Source organism: Schistocerca gregaria, chromosome 11 (genome assembly GCF_023897955.1).
Source record: "Schistocerca gregaria isolate iqSchGreg1 chromosome 11, iqSchGreg1.2, whole genome shotgun sequence".
Taxonomy (NCBI): Eukaryota; Metazoa; Arthropoda; class Insecta; order Orthoptera; family Acrididae; genus Schistocerca; species Schistocerca gregaria.
In genome coordinates this window covers 135,821,082-135,843,982 of record NC_064930.1, presented here as the reverse complement: position 1 = coordinate 135,843,982, position 22,901 = coordinate 135,821,082, and the positions used below count along the sequence as shown (strand labels likewise).

At 41.8% G+C, this 22,901-nt stretch overlaps 1 protein-coding gene across 1 annotated transcript in view; it reads left to right on the top strand.

The window, feature by feature from the left end:
- Positions 1-22,901, top strand: part of LOC126294990 (period circadian protein) — a 209,652-nt gene that overhangs the window by 155,325 nt on the left and 31,426 nt on the right. Inside the window, exons 17-18 of the mRNA XM_049987235.1 lie at positions 4,533-4,693; positions 13,605-13,753. Of these exons, the coding sequence (XP_049843192.1) occupies positions 4,533-4,693; positions 13,605-13,753 (310 nt within the window). The remainder of the gene's footprint in view (positions 1-4,532; positions 4,694-13,604; positions 13,754-22,901) is intronic.

The window sequence follows — 22,901 nt, the reverse complement described above, 5'->3', positions numbered from 1 at the left end:
CCTGAGAGCAAAATGTGTCAAAGGCTTTAGGACGAGGACTATCTAATTCTTTGTACCACAAGACTGCTTTCACTGAGTGTAACATCGCAACTATTTATATTTTTAACGGGTTGTGGAAAACATTGCCAATACTTGTTTGAGAAGCATTACTTTTGAAGTTAATTTCCTTTTATGCAAGATGAATTGTTGTGTGTGAGAATGTGCAGTGAATTTCTTAATTCATAGAATGTTTGACTTTCATTCAGGGCTTCACTTTTGGATGACCGACCACTTAGAAAAATTTCGAGCCCAGAAGACTAGTCATTTATGACGTTATTTAAAATTTTACTGGCACATTTGGTTTTGATATGTCTTAAAGGGTAACACACACTAAGAAAGACCACTACTATATGTGAAAGCTTAGCTTCTCTTGTAGCTAAACTTTGTGTATATTAATTTAAACCATTAACTTTTCCTATTAAACTTGAAGTGGTCTTGCTATTGGCTGATTACATCACATGCCCTATGCTCTGAATATCTGCTGCCATTGTCTGGTGAGAGCACATGAAATGAGATATGACTGACAGACAAAAGCGCATCGCAGTCTCAGTTTAAGTGCTTCAGAAGCTAGCATGCCGTATTTAGTGGAATACGTATTTGTACTTTCTTAATACAAAAATGTGCAGTGTAAATTTGCTGGGTTTTGTTTCGTAAAGTGCTGGGAAGTCATATGCCGCTGTATAAAATGTTTACCATTCAAAGAATTGGTAAATTTTACAGCTCTTGGAGAAAGTATATTGTCACTTAACATGGAAAAAAACGTAGTTCCGTCCAGGGTAATGCTTAATTTCACATGGGAAAAATAGTGTTTTCATCCAGGCAAAAGCGTATTTTCAACCGGGGAATTATTATTATTATTATTATTATTATTATTATTATTATTATTATTACCGAATGTCCCCATTGGAGAATGATAAGCAGGTCATTTTTGATCTTTCTTAAGGTTCTTTGTTGTTGTTGTTGTTGTTGTTATTATTATTATTATTATTATTATTATTATTATTATTATTATTATTATTTCCATGCATATACCTTGAATGACAAGGGTCTGTGTGCCGGGCAACACAGATGTGGTTTTCAGCAGTCTCCCACATCCCAATAGGAGAATACTGGGCTGGTACCCAAGTCCCTCTTCAGTTTCATGATTCGCAAACATTTCAAACACTGTATCTCATTTTTGCATGACCAACACTATACACAGACAGTTGGGGGACACACATTCCGTACTGGGTCTAACAGAGTGGCGATAGAAAGGACATCTGGCCACTACTTAAACCAGTGTTTTTCAACGTTTTGAACATGCGACCCCTTTTCAAGTTAAAATATTCTGGCGACCCCCCAGAACCATAACAAAAGTATGTCAACAATTTCAAAGGCAACATATTTAATTTTCTTTCTATTGATACTATAGTGATCGAGAAATCAAGTGCAGTGTGAAAAGAGGTCACAGTGCTCTGTGGACAGAGATATAATTATATCCTTTGCTGCGGTAGTGGCTTGGGAGTGAGAAGGGGTGGGGGGGCATAGTCGTCTGTTTTCGATCACTGCGGTCAATTGTCAGAGTACACCAGCAAGTACTGATGTGATTATTGTCTTCACACTTCGCTCTGAGTGAGCATAAAATGGACAAGCTTCTTTAAAGATCTGTACAGCCCCTCGCATCTGGTACAAGTGGCAGTGGCAAATCAAAATCGAAAAAATAGACTTTATGATGACAGTTATCTTGCAACTGATTTCTCCTGTGACTGTAACCTCCCCCCCTACAGGTTGATAAACACTGCCAAATCTGTTAATAACCATGCCGACTCTTTGTGAGTGTTGAACAAAGGAACAAGGAAATGAAGAAGGAATGTCTATTCCTCTAGCTGAGTGGTCAGCACAGCTGTCTTCCGTGCAAAGGACCCAGGTTCGGATCCTGGTACAGTCAGGGATTTTTTCCTCGGTGGGAGGACTGGGATGGAGCCCACAAAGCCTCATGATACCAATGGAGGAGCTACTTGGCAGAGTAGTAGCAGCTCCAAAGTTCGGAAAGTTGACAGTGGCTGTGAGAGCAGTGTGCCGATCGAAGGACACCCTGTACCAGACCTACATGGCACCCTACTGCACCGGATTAGGTCCTCCGGGCCTGATTACAGCATTACATCTTGTATGCTGATTAATTTCGAAGATGACAATTTAAAAAAAACAATAAGACAAAGCAATTTATATAGTAGACAGTTGTTTCTACCTGTACAAATAGAACTAATTACTTGTTACTGGCGTGTGCAGCATTTGAAAACACAACAGGTAATGTGATCAGAGTAATCCTTAGGAAATGGGCAGTTAGCAGTTTCTTCTGCCAAGCCCTTCAGTTTTGTATGTGTTTTGTACATCTTCTACCCTCCGAAATGGGTTACACAGCTGGAGATCCCAATATGAGCATCTTCTTCTTCTCTGTGCAGGTGCACCATTGTTATGAATGGATTTGCTACAGTCAGTGTAGGGGGAAGCCATATCACCTTCCTATTGTCACTGTGGTGTCACAGCCAGTCACCACACTTGCTAGGTGGTAGCCTTTAAATCGGCCGCTGTCCGTTAGTATACGTCGGACCCGCGTGTCGCCACTATCAGTGATTGCAGACCGAGCGCCGCCACACGGCAGCTCTAGAGAGACTCCCTAGCACTCGCCCCAGTTGTACAGCCGACTTTGCTAGCAATGGTTCACTGACTACATTTGCTCTCATTTACAGAGACGACAGTTCAGCATAGCCTTCAGCTACGTCATTTGCTACGACCTAGCAAGCCGCCATATTCAGTTACTATGTCTTCTGAACAGTTAATATTGTGACTCGTGTACCATCAAGAGCGACGTTCGTCATTAATGGATTAAAGTTAAGTATCAAACAAGCTACGTCCGCTTTCTGAATTCTGATTCCTTGTCATGTTCCAGACCTCACATCGTATACTTCTTCCCTCCTCACGCGAGCCTGCTTGAGCTAAAATGCATGCATTTCGGCCTCCAGTTGTAACACGGTGTTGGCTCTCCTGCCAACCCAACAGTCACAGCATTAATCTGCCCCTTCTCTGAGATGGAATATCTCTACCCCAGTTGACTGCACTTCATGTTATTTGTCTAAAAGTTAGCAAAAGTTTTCCAAAATATTTGTGTATTGTGGCAGGGCTTGGGTACCAGCCCGATATTCATGTAGTGGGATGTGGGAAAGCACCTAAAAACCACATCGAGGCTGGCCAGCACACTGACCCTTGTCGTTAATCCACCAGGCAGATTCGATCCAGGCCTGTGCACCTTCCTGTCCTGGAACTGGTACACTAATGTGCATGGCTATATGGGCACAGTGGGTTCTCAGTATGAGGATCCATTGTGTGGAAATGTATGGAGATCAATTTATTCTAACAGGTAGAGGGCCATTTTTGTGAACTCCTTCATTCAAAACTAAAAGTTACTGTGAGAAATTTATGAAAAAAATCCATGGAGAAGAAATGAAAGCTTTGAGGTTCGCCGATGACATTGTACTTCAGTCAGAGACAGCAAAGGACTTGGAAGAGCAGTTGAACGGAATGGACAGTATCTTGAAAGGAAGATATAAGATGAGCATCAACAGAGCCAAAACAAGGATAATGGAATGTAGTCGAATTAAATCAGGTGATGCTCAGGGAACCAGATTAGGAAATGAGACACTTAAAGTAGTAAAGGAGTTTTGCTATTTGGGGAGCAAAATACCTGATGATGGTCGAAGTAGAGAGGATATAAAATGTAGATCGGCAATGGCAAGGAAAGCATTTCTGAAGAAGAGAAATTTGTCAACACCGAGTATAGTTAAGTGTCAGGAAGTCGTTTCTGAAAGTGTTTGTATGGAGTGTAGCCATGTATGGAATCATGGCGATAAATAGTTTAGACAAGAAGAGAATAGAAGCTTTCGAAATGTGGTGCTACAGAAGAATGCTGAAGATTAGATGGGTAGATCACATAACTAATGAGGTATTGAATAGAATTGGGGAGAAGAAGGGTTTGTGGCACAACTTTACTAAAAGAAGGGATACGTTGGTAGGACATGTTCTGAGGCATCAATCACAAATTTTGTATTGGAGAGCAGCGTGGAGGGTAAAAATCGTAAAGGGAGACCAATAGATGAATACACTAAGCAGATTCAGAAGGATGTAGGCTGCAGTAGGTACTGGGAGATGAAGAAGCTTGCACAGGATAGAGTAGCATGGAGAGCTGCATCAAGCCAGTCTCTGGACTGAAGACAATAACAACAATAACAACAACAACTACAACAATTCAAGAGAAAGTTACAGAATAAGAATGTTATTCCTAACTATGGCTGGGTAATGGTTAAGAGCAAAAGTTCAATGGTAATTAAAGCTAAAACAGAATGTGTGAAATTTCAAAGAGACTACAGTACTCTTTAGAGTGGTGTCACTAAGATTTTCTCCGGTGAGCCAGTTACGCCCACTCGTACACAGCTCACAACTCCGCTCGTCTGCTGCAGGAACTTCTGCACGGGTGGCTGCTCCCACGCGGCCCCGCAGATCCTGCCGCTGTACTACCTGCCGGCTCCGACACCCGCCTCCGCCGGCGCCACTCCTGTGGGGAGCAGTTCCCGCCCCCCGCAGCAGCCACACGCCCCTGCCGCCTTCCTGCAGCAGCAAGGTCGGTGCAGCTCTTTTGTACATGTTGTGACGTTTGCCGGTCAGTACCGCAACTTCCCGAGGTCGCTATCGGTGGTTCGGTGATAAAGGGCAGTCAGATAAAAACGAGACAGACATATAACTTGCACGGCACAGAACCTAGGTAATGCAGGTAGCTCTGTTGTCCTCTATTGTGAACCGGGAAGGAAGAGTGTGAACATTTGAACATTTAACTAAGCAAATTAAGAGTGCTGTAGGGAAAAAAACTGATATTTTGAAGCAACCCATTACTATCTCCATTGATCAAGTTCCGTTGCAGTTCGTTCAGTGATCCCTGACACATACATTTAAGATTGAAGAAGTGGTCATTGAATTTAAAAGAAAATAGCTTTATTCGCATACTTTTTCTTGGATATTTTCTTATGTTTGAGAATAAAACATTTCCAAATTACGTCTGTTCTCCACTAAATCTCTCCAAGAGCTTCCTTTCACCTTGAGTTGAAATATTCAGCTGAACACTGTACAATGCAAGCCTCTGCCAGATGAGACCGTACAACAAAGATAACAGATACAACCTAAAGTTTGCTGTACAACACCATAATATTTCAAAATGCATAGTGAACTTCAGTGTAATAATAGCAGACATTCCAATAAAATACTTGATATTACAATGTGAATTACTTCATTCAATTAATGAACTTTTGAATAAAATACAGAAAAGTATACCATTTGATTGAAATTATATTATTACAAAACTGACATGGGCTATGCTATGTATATTTTAATGATTACTATATGTATTATCTGATACGTCTTTGTGTGGGAAAACTTAATCAAAACGTAAGGTAAGCAGAGCTCAAAGGCTGCAGGGAGCAAAAGTGTAGACCCAAATGAGGTTACAGTTTCATAAACAATTTAATTTTATTAAACATTAAAAAACACTTGTTCACTGGTATAAAGATTTCAAGACTTACCAAGCGGGAAAGCGCCGGTAGACAGGCACAATAAAATAACACACAAACACACACACAAAATTACGAGCTTTCGCAACCGGCAGTTGCTTCGTCAGGAAAGAGGGAAGGAGAATGAAAGACAAAAGGATGTGGGTTTTAAGGGAGAGGGTAAGGAGCCATTCCAATCCCGGGAGCGGAAAGACTTACCTGACCCCTAAGCCAAAAAGCTTGTGTCTGTGTATGTATGGATGGATATGTGTGTGTGTGTGTGTGTGTGTGTGTGTGTGTGTGTGTGTGTACGCGAGTATATACCTATCCTTTTTTCCCCTAAGGTAAGTCTTTCCGCTCCCGGGATTGGAATGACTCCTTACCCTCTCCCTTAAAACCCACATCCTTTCATCTTTCCTTTTCCTTCCCTCTTTCCTGACAAAGCAGGCGCCGGTTGCGAAAGCTCGAAATTTTGTGTGTGTGTGTGTGTGTGTGTGTGTGTGTTATTTTATTGTGCCTGTCTACCGACACTTTCCCGTTTGGTAAGTCTTGGACTCGTTGTTTTTAATATATTTTTCCCATGTGGAAGTTTCTTTCTATTTTATATATATATCACAAAACACAATAAAAAATTTTAAACTCCCGGCCTGAAGGGCTGCTGAACATTCACAATTGTAATGTCAGAATGAGAACAAGATTCAACATAAGGAGATAATCCCGGTCTGAAGGACCCAACACCTTTGATTAATAATTGACCAATGCAATAACTTACTGAAAGGAATGACTTTAATCATTCGGCCAGAAGGGCCAATCAAATATAACCACAAATGCTGTTTTGATAATGCTACAAGAATGCAATACCAACAGTTATTTACTTTGTCCAAAGGAGCAGTTAAGACCAAAAGACAAATTCATTAATAACCAAAAAGGGGTAGTGACATCAACTCTCAGCCTGAAGGGCCTGAATATCATTAATAATAAATATTTGAGAAGGGTTGAAGTTAGTGAGTTAGCACTTAAAACCAGCCCTTGCTGCTCACCACTAGGAAAAATTTACAATCAGCTCTGATAGGACTGCCTGTTTTAGCAGTATGACACAGACCAGCAGAACGACTAGAAACTTCACCAACGTAGCGAATCTTCCACATAGGGCATGACACCAACTCTCTATAACACACAAAATAAAAATTACTAAACATTGAAACACACTGTTCAAAATATAACGCCTATCCAGGCAGGAACTGTTAATGACGCCCACCGGCCTTCGTAAATCTTCGACTTAGTAAATGTGGCGGCCAGTACTAAGTAATAATACCACTCAACAAATTGTAAAATACAAGATCGTTATTGCACTTGGGTCAGAATAAAATTTCAACCACAGATAATATTTTAGGTTCAGTTATTAAGGCACAGAGAGTTAACACTCTTTTATAGTGATAGTTACACTTGACAATATAACAGCAGATCATTGAACAAGGTTTTCGGGCACGCCTGAGCCTACTAAAATTGCGAAACACCATGGCACACGACCTTAGAGCAAAACACACCCGACGACATGGGCAGAAATTTAGTGAGACACCTTAGGAAATTCTCACTATTAGCCCAGAAGGCAGACAAGCATTCGGCGACAGGCTGCAACCGGCACCAACTCGAGTTATGTCAATCGCCCCAGTTCCACCATAGCAACGTGGACTCGCCGTGTCAACAGTTGCCACACCGAGCTTCCTTCCAGAACGACTGCTGCCGTCCCGAGTACACACGCTCGTAGCAATCACGTGCATTCACAGGAAGTCATACCACCTTTCCCACAACATTGCACTGCCACACAACTGGAAACTAAACTCCCCATCTCACTCTGCCAGCAGTACTTCATACTCTCGTTGTCAGCAGGTCTCTCCCCAGAACGCAGCGCCCTCCGAAATTTAAAAGCAAACGGACCAATCGTGGCAGAGCAAAGCCAAGGCTCCGGAAGAGGACACACCACACCTAGGCAAAGATGAAGATGATACGGTTCATTAGCATTTTTATTTATTTATTCAGTTGATCATTTCCATTTCCTACAGCATACAATTACACAACTGCCTTCAGTTCTTAAGTTCTTTCCTCTACTGCAAAAATTCCTGAATATTCTTGACTCATTTTTGCTTTCTCTTTTTCTGAGTCTACTGTTAATGTAGTTATTCCTTTTTCATCATATATGCTGCCTCTGTTTCTGCTCTGATCTTCTCGCTTCTGTACCAATTCCACTCTTGCCTAGATCTTAACGCACTTTCGTGACCTCTGTGGGACTTGGATGTTTGTGTTCTCTGGGTAGGTCAGTACCTTATTTTGCAGCTCTTCCTAGTTTCGTTCTTCTTTAGAATGTTAGCCTCCTTTTCTTTAGTGTGGCTGAGATCTTTCTAAACGTTTTATGTAATTCCTGTTTTTACCTCAAGTGAAGCATAAACTCATTGGCTGTTCTCGCAGTTGTCTCTGCTTCTTGTAAAAATTCAGGTTTGACTATGGTAGTGCAGGGTCTGGATTTGGTGTGACAAGGTGCAGATTTGGATTTGTTACATTTGTAGCGCAGCCCAGATGCTGAATTAATCTTTGTACTTCTTTCTTCAGCTGCTGCCTCCTTGTAATATGGGATGAGGATCTTTCCCAGGTGTTTGAATTTTCTTGTCTCCATCTGTTGTCTTCATTCCCCACATCAGATCTTTTGCATTTGTGTTCGTGTATTTTGAATTTGAAAAAGAAATTTGTAATCCTGTCTTATCTGGTGTTTCTTTTAGGACTTCTGTTTGTTTGGGTGTAATGCCTAGATTTTCCACAAAAAAATGCTATATAATTTGTGAGCCAGGCATTTGAATTTGAAGCCAATCTATTGATAGCGAAATCTGATTCTGTTTGGGATATTGTGTGGACTCGTCTCTGTCTGCCTTTCTCTGAGTAATTTTTTCGGGATACAATTAAACAAAATTAGTTGGAGGCCATCTTTTTATTTTACTTCTGTTTGATTTCAGATTGTCCAGGTAGCTCTCTTATTATTATTATTATTATTATTATTATTACAAGAGTAAACATAGCAAATGAAATCACTGCGTTGATTTTCTTATTTCAGCATTAGTCAGACACTTCCCAAGAGCATACGTATGGGTAATTTGTGCAGATCCCAGTAAAGAGGCTTTTTGTAGTTGCAGGTGGGTATTTTGTCTGACATAGTGGTTTTTGAGTGGCATCTAAGATTTTATGGAAGTGTGCGGACAAACATTGGGGCCACATTCACTGGTTTACATCAGAGTCACCCTAGTTCGATTTTCAAGTCGTCGTATCTGGCTAGTTTTTCCAGGTGTTTCTTGTTCATTCTGCTGTCACCTGCAGTGGCAGAGTCAGTAATCCACACTTTCTTTTTCCCCACAGTTCAATGTCTGGCTTATCGTGTTCCAGCATTCACTCTATGTGAAGTCTCACACTAAATGGTACGCAGATTCTCGACAATTGTTTTTGGTCCGTGGTTGTAATAATTCCTTGCCACCAACAGTTGGAAATTTTGGCATAAGTTTCAGGGACTCATTCGTGTGACAACATTGTGTTCCTGGTTGTAATTAGTAACTGCAACAGCTCAAGAAATGGCCATTGTTTCCTCATTTTCTTTGCAGGGTCACACTTCTAGCATTCTGCCGATTTGTTGACTTCGATGGCATTAGTTTTAATGGTAATTCAGATTTGCTTCCTTTGCTTTCCTGTGATGTATCAATGTGTTTCTCACCCTCACTGACAGTCATTTCAGCAACATTCTTGATGGGTTTGTCTGCCTTTGAACATGTTTAAACATCTTTAAACTGTATGTTCTTGAATGTACTAATTGAGCAATGTTGATATGGCTATGTTCACATGTGCAGTTGCTAGTAGGCAGTTTTTTGTTTCTGTTTTGATGATACTCTTCAAATTCTCTCCAATGGTCTGTATTAGTTGGATGTTAAATATTTTGGTACTCGACATGCTAGTTACTGGCATTACTCTCTGCCTGCAATGTATTTATCTACTCAAATTTCTCGAGAAGCCAATCCTTTACATCATAGCATGTGACAACCATATGTCAGATGTACAATATTTACAGCTGTTATGCACAGGCCGTAAGTGTAGAAGTTACAGATTTATTGATCACTCAATGCTGCTGCAAAAATATCACAGTCATACAGGACTTAGAATTCCATGTAGTGGATACATCTTCAATTAGATTGAGTGTGTTTTTTGCCAGTGTCGTAGATTAATGTTTTGTCTTTAATATTGATGTTATGATGTTTCAAAGACTGCAGTATCAAAAAATGCCTCTGAGCACTATGGGACTTAACATCTGTGGTCATCAGTCCCCTAGAACTTAGAACTACTTAAACCTAACTAACCTAAGGACATCACACACATCCATGCCCGAAGCAGGATTCGAACCTGCGACCGTAGCAGTCGCGCGCTTCCGGACTGAGTGCCTAGAACCGCTAGACCACCGCGGCCGGCACTGCAGTATCCACATTATTGAAATATATTTGTGAATGTTAAATCAAACAGTGGAAAATACAAGTTGGAATGGCAGTGTTATGAAAAGGATAGATTGCTACTTGCCGTGTAGAAGAGATGTTGGATTGCAGACGGGCACAACAAAAAAGTCTGCTAAGTATGTGAGCTTTTGACCCTAAAGGCCTTCTTCTAAACCAGACACACACACACACACACACACACACACACACACACACACACACACCCTTTTGTCTGGAAGCTCACATGTTTAGCAGTCTTTCTTGTTGTGCCTGTCTGTGACTCAACATCACCTTTATATGGTGAGTAGCATACTGTCTTTCTCATAATTTTGTCATATAGAAACAAAGATTCTGTAACTTAGCAAACGAAAGAGTTGGTACGTTGATAGAGACAATAACAAACACAAACACACACACAAAATTCAAGCTTTCGCAACCCACGGTTGCTTCATCAGGAAAGAGGAAAGTAGAGGGAAAGACGAAAGGATGTGGGTTTTAAGGGTGAGGGTAAGGAGTCATTCCAATCCCGGGAGCGGAAAGACTTACCTTAGGGGGGAAAAGGACAGGTATACACTCACGCACACACACATATCCATCCGCACATATACAGACGTGTGTGCAAGTGTATACCTGTTCCTTTTTCCCCCCAAGGTAAGTCTTTCCGCTCCTGGGATTGGAATGACCCCTTACCCTCTCCCTTAAAACTCACATCCTTTCGTCTTTCCCTCTCCTTCTCTCTTTCCTGATGAAGCAACTGTGGATTGCGAAAGCTTGATATTTGTGTTTGTGTGTGTGTGTGTGTGTGTGTGTCAGTGTCTCTATCAACATACCAACGCTTTGGTTTGGTAAGTTACAGCATCTTTGAGTATATAGTAGAGGGAAACATTCCACGTGGGAAAAAACAAAGATGATGTAACTTACTAAACGAAAGCGTTGGCATGTTGATAGCACTTTTGTTTGGTAAGTTTCCTTTTTTGCCCCTAAGGTAAGTCTTTCCACTCCCGGGATTGTACTGACTCTTTACCCTCTCTGCTAAAACCCACATGCTTTCATCTTTCCCTCTCCTTCCCTCTTTCCTGGTGAAGCAACCGTCAGTTGCGAAAGCTTGAATTTTGTGTGTATGTTTGAGTGTCTATGGACCTGCCAGTGCCTTTGTTTGGTAATTCACATCATCTTATTGTACTGAGTCTTTCCCTCTCCTTCCTGAAGAAGCAACCATACCAAGCGGGAAAACGCCGGCAGACAGGCACAAGAACAAAACACACAAACACACACACAGAATTACTAGCTTTCGCAACCGATGGTTGCTTCTTCAGGAAGGAAAACCCACATCCTTTCGTCTTTCCCTCTCCTTCCTGAAGAAGCAACCATCGGTTGCGAAAGCTAGTAATTCTGTGTGTGTGTTTGTGTGTTTTATTCTTGTGCCTGTCTGCCGGCGTTTTCCCGCTTGGTAAGTCTTGGAATCTTTGTTTTTAATATATATATATGGTGTTTCAAAATGACCGGTATATTTGAAACGGCAATACAAAGTAAACGAGCAGCGCTAGAAATACACCGTTTGTTGCAATATGCTTGGGACAACAGTACATTTTCAGGCGGACAAAGTTTCGAAATTACAGTAGTTACAATTGTCAACAACAGATGGTGCTGCGGTCTGGGAAACTCTATAGTATGATATTTTCCACATATCCACCATGCGTAGAAATAATATGGCGTAGTCTCTGAATGAAATTACCCGAAACCTTTGACAACGTGTCTGGTGGAATGGCTTCACATGCAGATGAGATGTACTGCTTCAGCTGTTCAATTGTTTCTGGATTCTGGCGGTACACCTGGTCTTTCAAGTGTCCCCACAGAAAGAAGTCACAGGGGTTCATGTCTGGCGAATAGGGTCGCCAATCCACGCCGCCTCCTGTATGTTTCGGATAGCCCAAAGCAATCACACGATCATCGAAATATTCATTCAGGAAATTAAAGACGTCGGCCGTGCGATGTGGCCGGGCACCATCTTGCATAAACCACGAGGTGTTCGCAGTGTCGTCTAAGGCAGTTTGTACTGCCACAAATTCACGAAGAATGTCCAGACAGCGTGATGCAGTAATCGTTTCAGATCTGAAAAATGGGCCAATGATTCCTTTGGAAGAAATGGCGGCCCAGACCAGTACTTTTTGAGGATGCAGGGACGATGGGACTGCAACATGGGGCTTTTCGGTTCCCCATATGCGCCAGTTCTGTTTATTGACGAAGCCGTCCAGGTAAAAATAAGCTTTGTCAGTAAACCAAATGCTGCCCACATGCATATCGCCGTCATCAATCCTGTGCACTATATCGTTAGTGAATGTCTCTCATGCAGCAATGGTAGCGGTGCTGAGGGGTTGCCACGTTTGAATTTTGTATGGATAGAGGTGTAAACTCTGGCGCATGAGACGATACATGGACGTTGGCGTCATTTGGACCGCAGCTGCAACACGGCGAACGGAAACCCGAGGCCGATGTTGGATCACCTGCTGCACTAGCTGCGCGTTGCCCTCTGTGGTTGCCGTATGCGGTCGCCCTACCTTTCCAGCATGTTCATCCGTCACGTTCCCAGTCCGTTGAAATGTTTCAAACAGATCCTTTATTGTATCGCTTTTCGGTCCTTTGGTTACATTAAACCTCCGTTGAAAACTTCGTCTTGTTGCAACAACACTGTGTTCTAGGCGGTGGAATTCCAACACCGGAAAAATCCTCTGTTCTAAGGAATAAACCATGTTGTCCACAGCACACTTGCACGTTGTGAACAGCACACGCTTACAGCAGAAAGACGACGTACAGAATGGCGCACCCACAGACTGCGTTGTCTTCTATATCTTTCACATCACTTGCAGCGCCATCTGTTGTTGACAATTGTAACTACTGTAATTTCGAAAGTTTGTCTGCCTGAAAATGTACTGTTGGCCCAAGCATATTGCAACAAACGGTGTATTTCTATTGCTGCTCGTTTAGTTTTTATTGCCGTTTCAAATATACCGGTCATTTTTGAAACACCCTGTATATGTGTGTGTGTGTTCTGCTGGATAGGTACAATATAACACACTCACTCTCTCTCTGTCTCTCTTACACACACACACACACACACACACACAGTATCGATAGCCTGGACAATTAAACATGATTCCTTAGGTTTTGTTTCCTCTCATAAGAGTACAGGTCGCACTGCAAGCGAGGGGTACACGGACAGGGATGCTGCATTTGTGTACGTAAAGCGGGGAAGTTGGGTCGCCCAGGGAACATGTCTCGATGGCCGAGGTGGTTGAGGCAACTGTTTCAGAGAAGCAGAGCATCTGGATTTGAGTCCTAGTCCAGCAAGAATTTTCAGCTCGCACTGTCGATTAGTTTCAATGTCCTAATGTGCCTGCTGTCGGAGAAATGTTCCCAGATATCGATATTTGCAAATACCGGCGATCACTGGACGTCCGTACCGTGTGTGCCACAGGAGGCCCGCTGCCGTACGTGGCGGCCGGCGTGCTGTACCAGGCGGCGCCGCTGCTGTACCCGCTGGCCCCGCCGCCCCCGCCGTCCCCGTCACACCTGCTGGCGCTGCACCAGCCGCTGCTGCACCAGCACCACCCGTCCACCTACCAGGTCAGTCTCCCCTGCTGCTAGTGCTCACCGCCGTCTCTGTAGCTGTACTCGTATATCCTTCCGTCACCTTGCACGCTCAAAATATTCTGGTTTGTGTTTGTGTTGGCTCGGTAATATTGTAATTTGAGGTGGCGACTGTGAACAAAACGGTGTCTTCAGACAAACCTTTCACTCTGCAGTGGAGTGCGTGCCATTTTGAAACTACCGAGCAGATTAAAACTGTGCACCGGGCTGGGATTCGAACCCAGAACCTTGTCTTTTGCTGGCCACCTGCCAGAAAGTTTCAGATTGGCACACGCTTCACTGAAGAGTGCAAATTTGTTCTGGAAACAGTCCACCACGCTGCTTTAAAGCCGTGTCTCTGCAACATCCTTTCTTCCGGCAGTGCTAGTACTGCAAGTTATGCGGGAGAACTTCTGTGAAGTTTGGAAGGTAGGAGAAGGGGTACTGGCAGAAGTAAAGCTGTGATGTTGTGAGGGCAGATGTGGAATCGTACCCAGTCAGTAGAGAAATTGCATGCAAAAGGCAAAGGTAGCAGGTTCGTGTCCCAATCCGACACACAATTTTAATCTGACAGGAAGATTCAAAACGATGTTTGTTCTTTTTTCTTTTCTTCAAACATTGTTGGTTTGTAATTCCACATTTGGTTGTTTGAGGGCAGGTCAATTGGAAAACAAAAATCTACAGGGTGGTCTGAAAGAGTCTGAAAAGTTTTGGGTGTGGCAGGGGAGGTTGTGCTCGGAAATAATTCTTAAGAAAAGAATTCGCTACCTTACACCATTTCAAAGTTATTTAGCATTGAAATTAGCCGATCGAGTTGATGCATGCGCAAATTGAAGCATTTGTACACACTAAAATGGTCTAATGCACAGACATCTGTTGGTCTGTGAGTTACTGCTTGTTCAAATACTCATTGGCAGTTAAAATGTGCCTTTTTCGGAAGTGATAAATTCGAGCTAGCTTGGCGAAAGCTATGTTTGTTCTATTTGAGGAAACAATCAAAGAATACATTTGGCGGACTTGTCTCTGGCAGGCTGCTTCAATTTGCACACCCAATGACCTGATAGGTTAATTTCCATGAAAATAACTTGGAAATGGTGCAAGATGCTGAATTTCTTTCTTAACAATTATTTCTCAGCACAACCTTCCCAGCAACAACCTTACGTGCTTTTCAGACTGTTTCTGACCATGCCGTAGTATTTTTTTCCAATGATGTGCTTCCATACAATCAAATACACACACATACAGAGAGAGAGAGAGAGAGAGAGAGAGAGAGAGAGAGAGAGAGAGAGAGATATGTATATAGCACGAGGGCTGACTGAAAAGTAATGCCTCCACCATCATAACCCTTCAACAGTTGGCAGCATTGGTATGCGGCAGGTACGGGCTTGTTCCATAGCCCCTTCTCTACAGCTCCAGAGGGCAGGGAAGCCTTAGCATTGAACGGTTGTTGTTACAGTGTAAAGTATGAAACCCCGTGCAGACGCTTGGTCAATGCAATTTAAGTAACTGGCAGTCATTGAATTCTTGGCAGCAGAAGGTGTCACCCCAAAGGAGATTCGTCAGAGAATGAAAGCAGTTTATAGTGATTGTGTCGATATGAGTACTGTGCGTCGTTGGGCATGTATGTTTAAAGGTGTTGAGGTGGGAACATCTGACACGCGTGGCAAACAAAGAGTTGGACATCCTGTGATAGCGACCACCTAGTTTCACAAGAAAAATGTTGACAGATTGATTCAAGATGGTCCTTGTATTACTCAGAGAGAAATTGCAAGCACAATCGGCATTTCATAAGAACGTGTGCATCACATTACTGCTCTGCACGGCTGTCGGAAGATCTGTGCGTGATGGGTGATCTGGATGCTGACTCCTGAAATGAAAGAGCACAGACTTGAAATTTGCCAGGAACTCCTCTCGCGTTAGGAGAATGAAGGTGACGCCTTTCTCCATTCAACTGTGACAGGAGATGAAACGTGGATACGCCATTACAACCAAGGAGACGAAACGTCAGTCTACGGAATATTGACACAAAGACTCGCCCCAGAAAAAGAAATTAAAGACGCAGCCCTCAGCTGGAAAAATCGTGGCCACAGTGTTCTGGTATGCAGATGGTGTTATCTGTGTTGATTTCCTTGATTGTGGAACAACAATAAATTCAGAGCATTACATCACAATGCTGCAAACTCTGGAACGACGACTAACAAGGGTCCAGCAGGAAAAGGGAAATGTTTTCCTGTAGCGTGACTATGCCAAACCACACATTTCACGTGCCACCACAGCAGAACTTCAGAGACTGAATCCCACCGCCATACAGCATCCTCCATACAGTCCAGGTTTAGCACCGTCTGACGTCCATCTGTTCCTGATAATGAAAAACGATCTGCGGAGACATCATTATGCTTCTGATGAAGGCATTGAGAGAACTGTGAGACAATGTGGTTGCGGAAACAGAGTGTCAACTTCTTCCGTGACGGCTTCAGAAAACTTGTTCATTGTCGGTAGAAATGTATCCGATTGGTTGGTAATTATGTGGAAAAGTGAATATTGGTAATTAAAGATCACATTCTAAGGGTAATTTTTGCATTTGATTTATTCAAATATTCCCATACAAACCCAATTAATGAAGGTGGAGACAGTACTATTCATTCAACCCTCGTATATTGGTTGGTTGGTTTTGGGGAAGGAGACCAGACAGCGAGGTCATCGGTCTCATCGGATTAGGGAAGGACGGGGAAGGAAGTCAGCTGTGGTCTTTGAAAGGAACCATCCCGGCATTTGCCTGGAGCGATTTAGGAAAATCACGGAAAACCTAAATCAGGATGGCTGGACACGGGATTGAACCGCCGTCCTCCCGAATGCGAGACCAGTGTCTAACCACAGCGCCACGTCACTTGGTCCTCGTATATTCTCACAGTATCTGCATCACAGAAAAAAAATGCCTTTCAAAGTTTGTTTGTCTCTAGCGCATATTGCTTTGTAAGAACATCACATGGCCCACGCGACAGTCTTCCTGCTCACATACTTGTTTTTATTGTCTTCCATCCCCACTGCACTAATCCACTGAGCATATTTAATCCTAATCTTGCGTTCTTCTAGCCAAAGTTTTTGACACTAATTATTCTGTACAAAAATTCAGCAGCACTTTGCATGTACTGTCTAATTTGCAATGAGTGTGTGAGAGATTATTTCAGAAAATTATACCTTTTTGTACTGAATGTGCACAGCAAATAATTCCTTTAGAGACTGTTTACCGATTTTTATCAGACTTTTTGTTCACTGTGGCAATCTTAGATAATTTTATTACTGGGCAGGCTTGGACATAAACTAAGTTTTAAGTGTTGGCTTTCTGTAAAGTTATAGGTGGCACAGTGACAATGAATATCAAATAGCTTTGAAGTGGCCAACTTGAATACATACCAGTTTCATTTATATTATCTGTGGACTTCCACACAGCAGGTTCATCAACTTTTGATTTACCTGTGAGATGATTACATATTTTAAGTGTATGGTGCTGTGTACTACTGTAAATTTTGTGTTCCTATTCAAACAACTTTAAGTATGAAAAGACAAAGTTTTTTTTTTTTTAATTATGATTCACACTTAGTACAGAATTACAGCAACTCTTAACTGTGTAAATCATCAAGCAACATTAGAGTGAGTGAATTGTTATTGGAAAGCATATGATTGATTGATTTTGCTCATCTGATGTTTAGTAGTCAAATACAAACAGAAAAAAACTGAAAATAGTTTTAAAATTTGGTGAACCATTTATTATGCTGTTGCATTACCTGCAGACAACTGTAAATTAAAGTTACATGTAACAGGCTTTTTCTCTGCTGTTTCACTCAAGTCGTATTAATGTTCATATGTTTATTTACTTGCTCTAACTGAAATGGCTATACTACTGTGATGCCACAACATTATTAGTCTGTTCTACATCCTGTCGTACTCTGTATATGCTTTGATACTCAAAACATTTGTGCTACCTGTTAAACCAGGCATATCACATCCATTTTGGGAGAAAGAAACTGAATAGAGAGTGAGTTTAACAGCAGGTAAGTCATGAATTCTTTTAGATGGGAGCCTTTCCTGTGTGTTCCAGGTATGGATGTTGGGGATATTTTTTAGAGCTGTGTATACAGTTTATGGGAGTTCTCAACAATTTCATTCTTACAATTTTAGCTTTTACACCTTAAAAACTAAAGGCAAGGCATTTCACATAATGTTTGCACCTTCAGATATTTTCTTGATCTCTCTTCTATGCGTTAACTGCTACAGTATGTCATAATGATGTCTGGTGCTGTTGATTTATACGTGGGTAATGATTAACAAAAGACTTGTCAATGAGGGGCATCTGAATGTGTTTATAAGAACATAGCCATTCTTAAAAATTAGAAGTAGAGAAGTGTTCTTCTAGAGCGAGGAAAGAAAATAGACTGAGGGCATACAGAAGCATTTGCTAAGCTAAAATTTGACTCCAGTCTCACAGGCTGTAATTCAGAATGAGCTTTTAGAAAGAAAATAAGTTACAGTGCATATGTCGCACATCCTCAATGTCATTGAACTAATTAGTATGGGTAGTTTAAGAACTGATTTTGTAAGAGTCTAAATATTTGTGGAAACCACCTATTTTGATGACTGAGTGTGCAGATGTACACAGTTTAATTTTGAATACATTGAAAAAGGGTCTTATTTCACTCAGTTGTTGGGGATGAAGACAGCGAGAAGGTTTGAAGCAGAAAGGGAAAGAGTTTTGAATGTATTTATTTGTTGCAGAAGTTTCAGGAATGAACAGGTTTGGCCTGCATTTTAAAGTTGTGGTGATGCCTAGGACATACGTTTTATGAATTCAGTGGGAGGAGCATCAGGATGTCGTGAGGGAAATGCCAAATGGTGGGAAACCATGTCGGATGTAACTGTTTCTGCAAAGTTCAAGATTTTGTTATTCTTGTCATCAGTTAAGGCTCTGAGTGTCAAAACATATTAAGATAAATGGCATGTTGCAACAAAGACTTAGCACTATGTAGTCTCTACCTCACTTAGTTACACACTCTGGAATTGCTGAGTAATCGTAGTCTGCACTTATGTATGTTATCACAATGAAACTATTGAAATACAGTTTTGTTTTACTTTATTCAGTATGACTTATCTGGAAGCTTGCAATTTTCTGTTGATGTGCATGCGTTTTGCTGTGATATTTTGTGTATTATTGCAATAAAGTACTACACATGTCTCGACTGTTTTGGCAAAGTCAGTTTAGGGGCAAGTAAGAATATTAGCATTTAGCTGAGAGTCACACACTCCCTCCAATTTCATGTCGGAAAGATATCTCACACATGATTACCACTGCCTTCACAAAAGCTTTGAGCTGCAGAGAAGTCTCTGTGGAAGATTGGATACTTGGAGAAATTGAAGTGACTGTGCAAAAAAAAAAAAAACCAGAAGCACAATTCCGTAACATGGAGTGCACCAGGAAGGTGCTACAACACAATACGGCCATGTTTATCTGAATTTTTCTACTAAAATGAGGTGAGTATTGCCTCGCGTGGTCCAACATTTCTGCAGAATCCAAACTGATCTTCCCCGAGGTCGGCTTCTACCAGTTTTTCCATTCGTCTGTAAAGAATTCGCTTTAGCATTTTGCAGCCGTGACTTATTAAACTGATAGTTCGGTAATTTTCACATCTGTCAACACCTGCTATCTTTGGGATTGGAATTACTATATTCTTTTTGAAGTCTGAGGGTATTTTGCCTGTCTGATTCATCTTGCTCACCAGATGGTAGTGTTTTGCCAGGCCTGGCTCTCCCAAGGCTGTCAGTAGTTCTAATGGAATGTAGTCTACTCCCGGGGCCTTGTTTCGACTCAGGTCTTTCAGTGCTCTGTCAAACTCATCACGCAGTATCGTATCCCCCATTTCATCTTCATCTACATCCTCTTCCATTTCCATAATATTGTCCTCAAGTACATTGCACTTGGATAGACCCTCTATATATTCCTTCCATCTTTCTGCTTTCCCTTCTTTCCTAGAACTGGGTTTCCATCTGTGTTGTTGATATTCATACAAGTGGTTCTCTTTTCACCAAAGCTCTCTTTAATTTTCCTGTAGGCCGTATCTATCTTGCCCCTAGTGAGATAAGCCTCTGTAATGTTTTGAAATTCTCCTTCAACATGTTTGTGCAATGCTCCATTAGCTTTACACCAACTTGGACTTGATTATTCATTGGCCCACGTAGCAATCTTTTTGTGTCCAACATTATTTTTGATCTTATGTGTGTGCCATACATTAGGTCCTCCGTTATAATATTTTACAATTACTTGTATTTTGTAACCAGTATCATATTTTTGGTATTTTTCTTACTTTTTTTTCATTCTGAAGTCTGTGAATTTTGCAATTTAAGTTATGCACCATTTCTCCTTCTCAGATTCAGAAAACTATGTGCAGTCACCTGTGTCATCCAGGTAGATGCGAAACGGTGTAGGTAAAAGATTGCATCACTCTCAGACCCTTGGCTCTCTCGTCGTATTATCGTCTGTTAGGTCTCAACAGACTATGACTCTAGTGTTTTGCTTAAGGTATATATCCTCAAGGAATTGCTGTAATAAACTTCGTTGTAAAAAAGAAAAAAAAAATCCCTTCCGCTCTCTTCCAGTAAAATGGCAAATGTGGGAAAGTCCTGATTTTTGCAACAATCACTGGAGTGTAAATAGTGTTAGTAGGTTATGGTGTGATGCGCTCCATACATAATCTGTCACTTCAGCTGACATTTTTGAAGCTAATTCTGCAGTGGACCAGCTCTGCAGTGCCATTAAACTATGCAGTGGACCTTCTTGTCCTGTTGCAGTTGTAGTGGGTGTTGAAAGAGAGCCCTGTTCTATTTAAGCTATCGAAATGACACAATCGGGTTTGTGTTAACTTTTCTGTATTATAACTCTGATGTTTCCATTTCACATCTACATTTATAATGGCTGGTGACATATGTGATTTGTAAGTTGTAGCTTACTATGCATAGAAATATGCATATGTGATGCTTTGACATTCAGTAGTGAAGTGACCACATGACAGTTCTCAGGTATGATCTTCAAATGTTCAGTTCATACATTCTTGCCAGTGTCCTTTTTTCTCTGAGACTTCTGAGGCACCACCAAGCTGCGACACCAAAGCACGAGTGAGTCTCCCCAGTGCAGTTTCCGTCACGTCTTACCGATTTCCAGAGTCGGTGCACCCCTTGTGCACGTACATTAAGTCAAAATGTGGTCAGTGGGGTGCCCCACACTTAGACTACCTAAACTAAGCTTTCAGTTTACACAAACACCTTTTGGTCGACCTAAGAGGATAAAAGTGTTGCATGTCGTTTTGTAAAATTCCATCTTACATCGTGTCACAGAATTTCATTGTCCACCAGTCAACTGACAGTGATCAAAGTCTGCATTTAACACTGCCGACTCACTCGAGAAATTATGCTTGTAGAGTGTCGGGAAGAAATATTGATAGGAAGGGTGCAGGTGCCGAGTTGTGAATCTGGTTATTTTAGGGTACATCCTTGTAGACAAGGGGACTGCAGCTGGGGTCTGGCTGGTACCCAATGACAGGGTGTGAGGTTCCCGTAACTCCTGCATTCCCATAATATGCTTTCACGAATCCGTAGTTTTGAACAATTTTAAATGAGTGATGTCGCAAGTTCAGTATTGTTGCAGGTGCCATCGTAATAACGTAACTGGCAAGCACAGTGAATTAACGTGAAAGGTGTCAGCCGTTGTATGCACTTGCGAGTGTTGCGTGTTCTGCAATCATTGTTGCCCTTCAGTATATGCGAAATTAAATGTTGAATTGTGTAGCACCAGTTAAGAACTACTTCATTGAAGTTTAGTGGCATATAGGGACTGAAGTTTCTTTGTTTTTATTGCAGAGCAGAAAGGACCAGGAGTAAACATCAGTTGTTAACTTATGAGTGTACTTTACAGTTTTAAAAAGGAGGAACCTGCACCCTATAGGAAGCATTAATTAATCCCTCCCACAAATACAGTATTGTAACTTCACGACTGAGTTCTCTGTAGCAGTATTATCATTGACTAACACTAGTTCATACACACTGTTATGCATCCAACCAATTACAGTTATTGTGTCTCTATCACTTGACATCAACTGCCTTTCTCTGTGATCTGCCAGTGGTCTATGACTGAACACTGTTACAGTAACGTTTTAATAATCATTTGAATGCACAGGGTATATTATTTTGAAATGAAAGAACAGACACCACACAGATCCAGCAGCTGTGAAACACTATATGTAAATCGAAGCGGGATCAATGCTATAAGCTGCAGTGGGACGTTAAGTGGAATCAGCAGCTATGAACGAAAATGTGTACCGGACCAGGATTCGAAACCGGGATCTCATGCTTACTAGGTAGGTGCGGTAACCACTGCGCCACTGGGGATACAGTGTTATCGCAACTGCACGGACTGTCTCGGTACGCCTCATGGCCGATCCACACTACCGTTGAGCACTACCTAACCGCAATTTGTGCCCGTTACACAGGTACTGTGGATAGGTAGTGCTCTCGGGAGAGTGAATCGGCCACGAGGTGTGCCGAGATAGAACAGGCACTGTGCTTTCAAATAATTGATAAGCCTGGCTGGGAAATGGATCCACATTCTTCAGTGTGAATGCACAAATACGTCCGACATCCTGTGGGATCTCTAAATAGCAAACAGGAGTATAATGGACAGGCACTGTGGATATGTGGCGCTGCTGATTCTGCTTATTGTCCCACTGCAGATCATATTAGTGATCCCATTTCAATTTACATGTACTTTCTAATAAGTCTCTGTTAAGTCACCTATATGGTATTGACCTCAAATTCTATTGATATTCTGCAGTACTTTAGCCGTTCACTCATGAAAGAAAGCCTTATTGTGGTGGGTTACATCTGAAGATCTCCTGGGTTCTTGTGTTTATCTATAGTGGAAAAAGAGGGAGACACATATTAGCAGGGATTATGTCGAGGATGGTGTCAGGATGTGAGGATGTTTTGGTGGGCAAGTTGCCATCCCTGGAGAATGGGGAAACTAATTTTGAATTGGGGGAGTTGAGTATTGCATGTGATGCCATAGTGGCAGGGACCAAAGTCCCTCAAGTTGTGCTGCAGA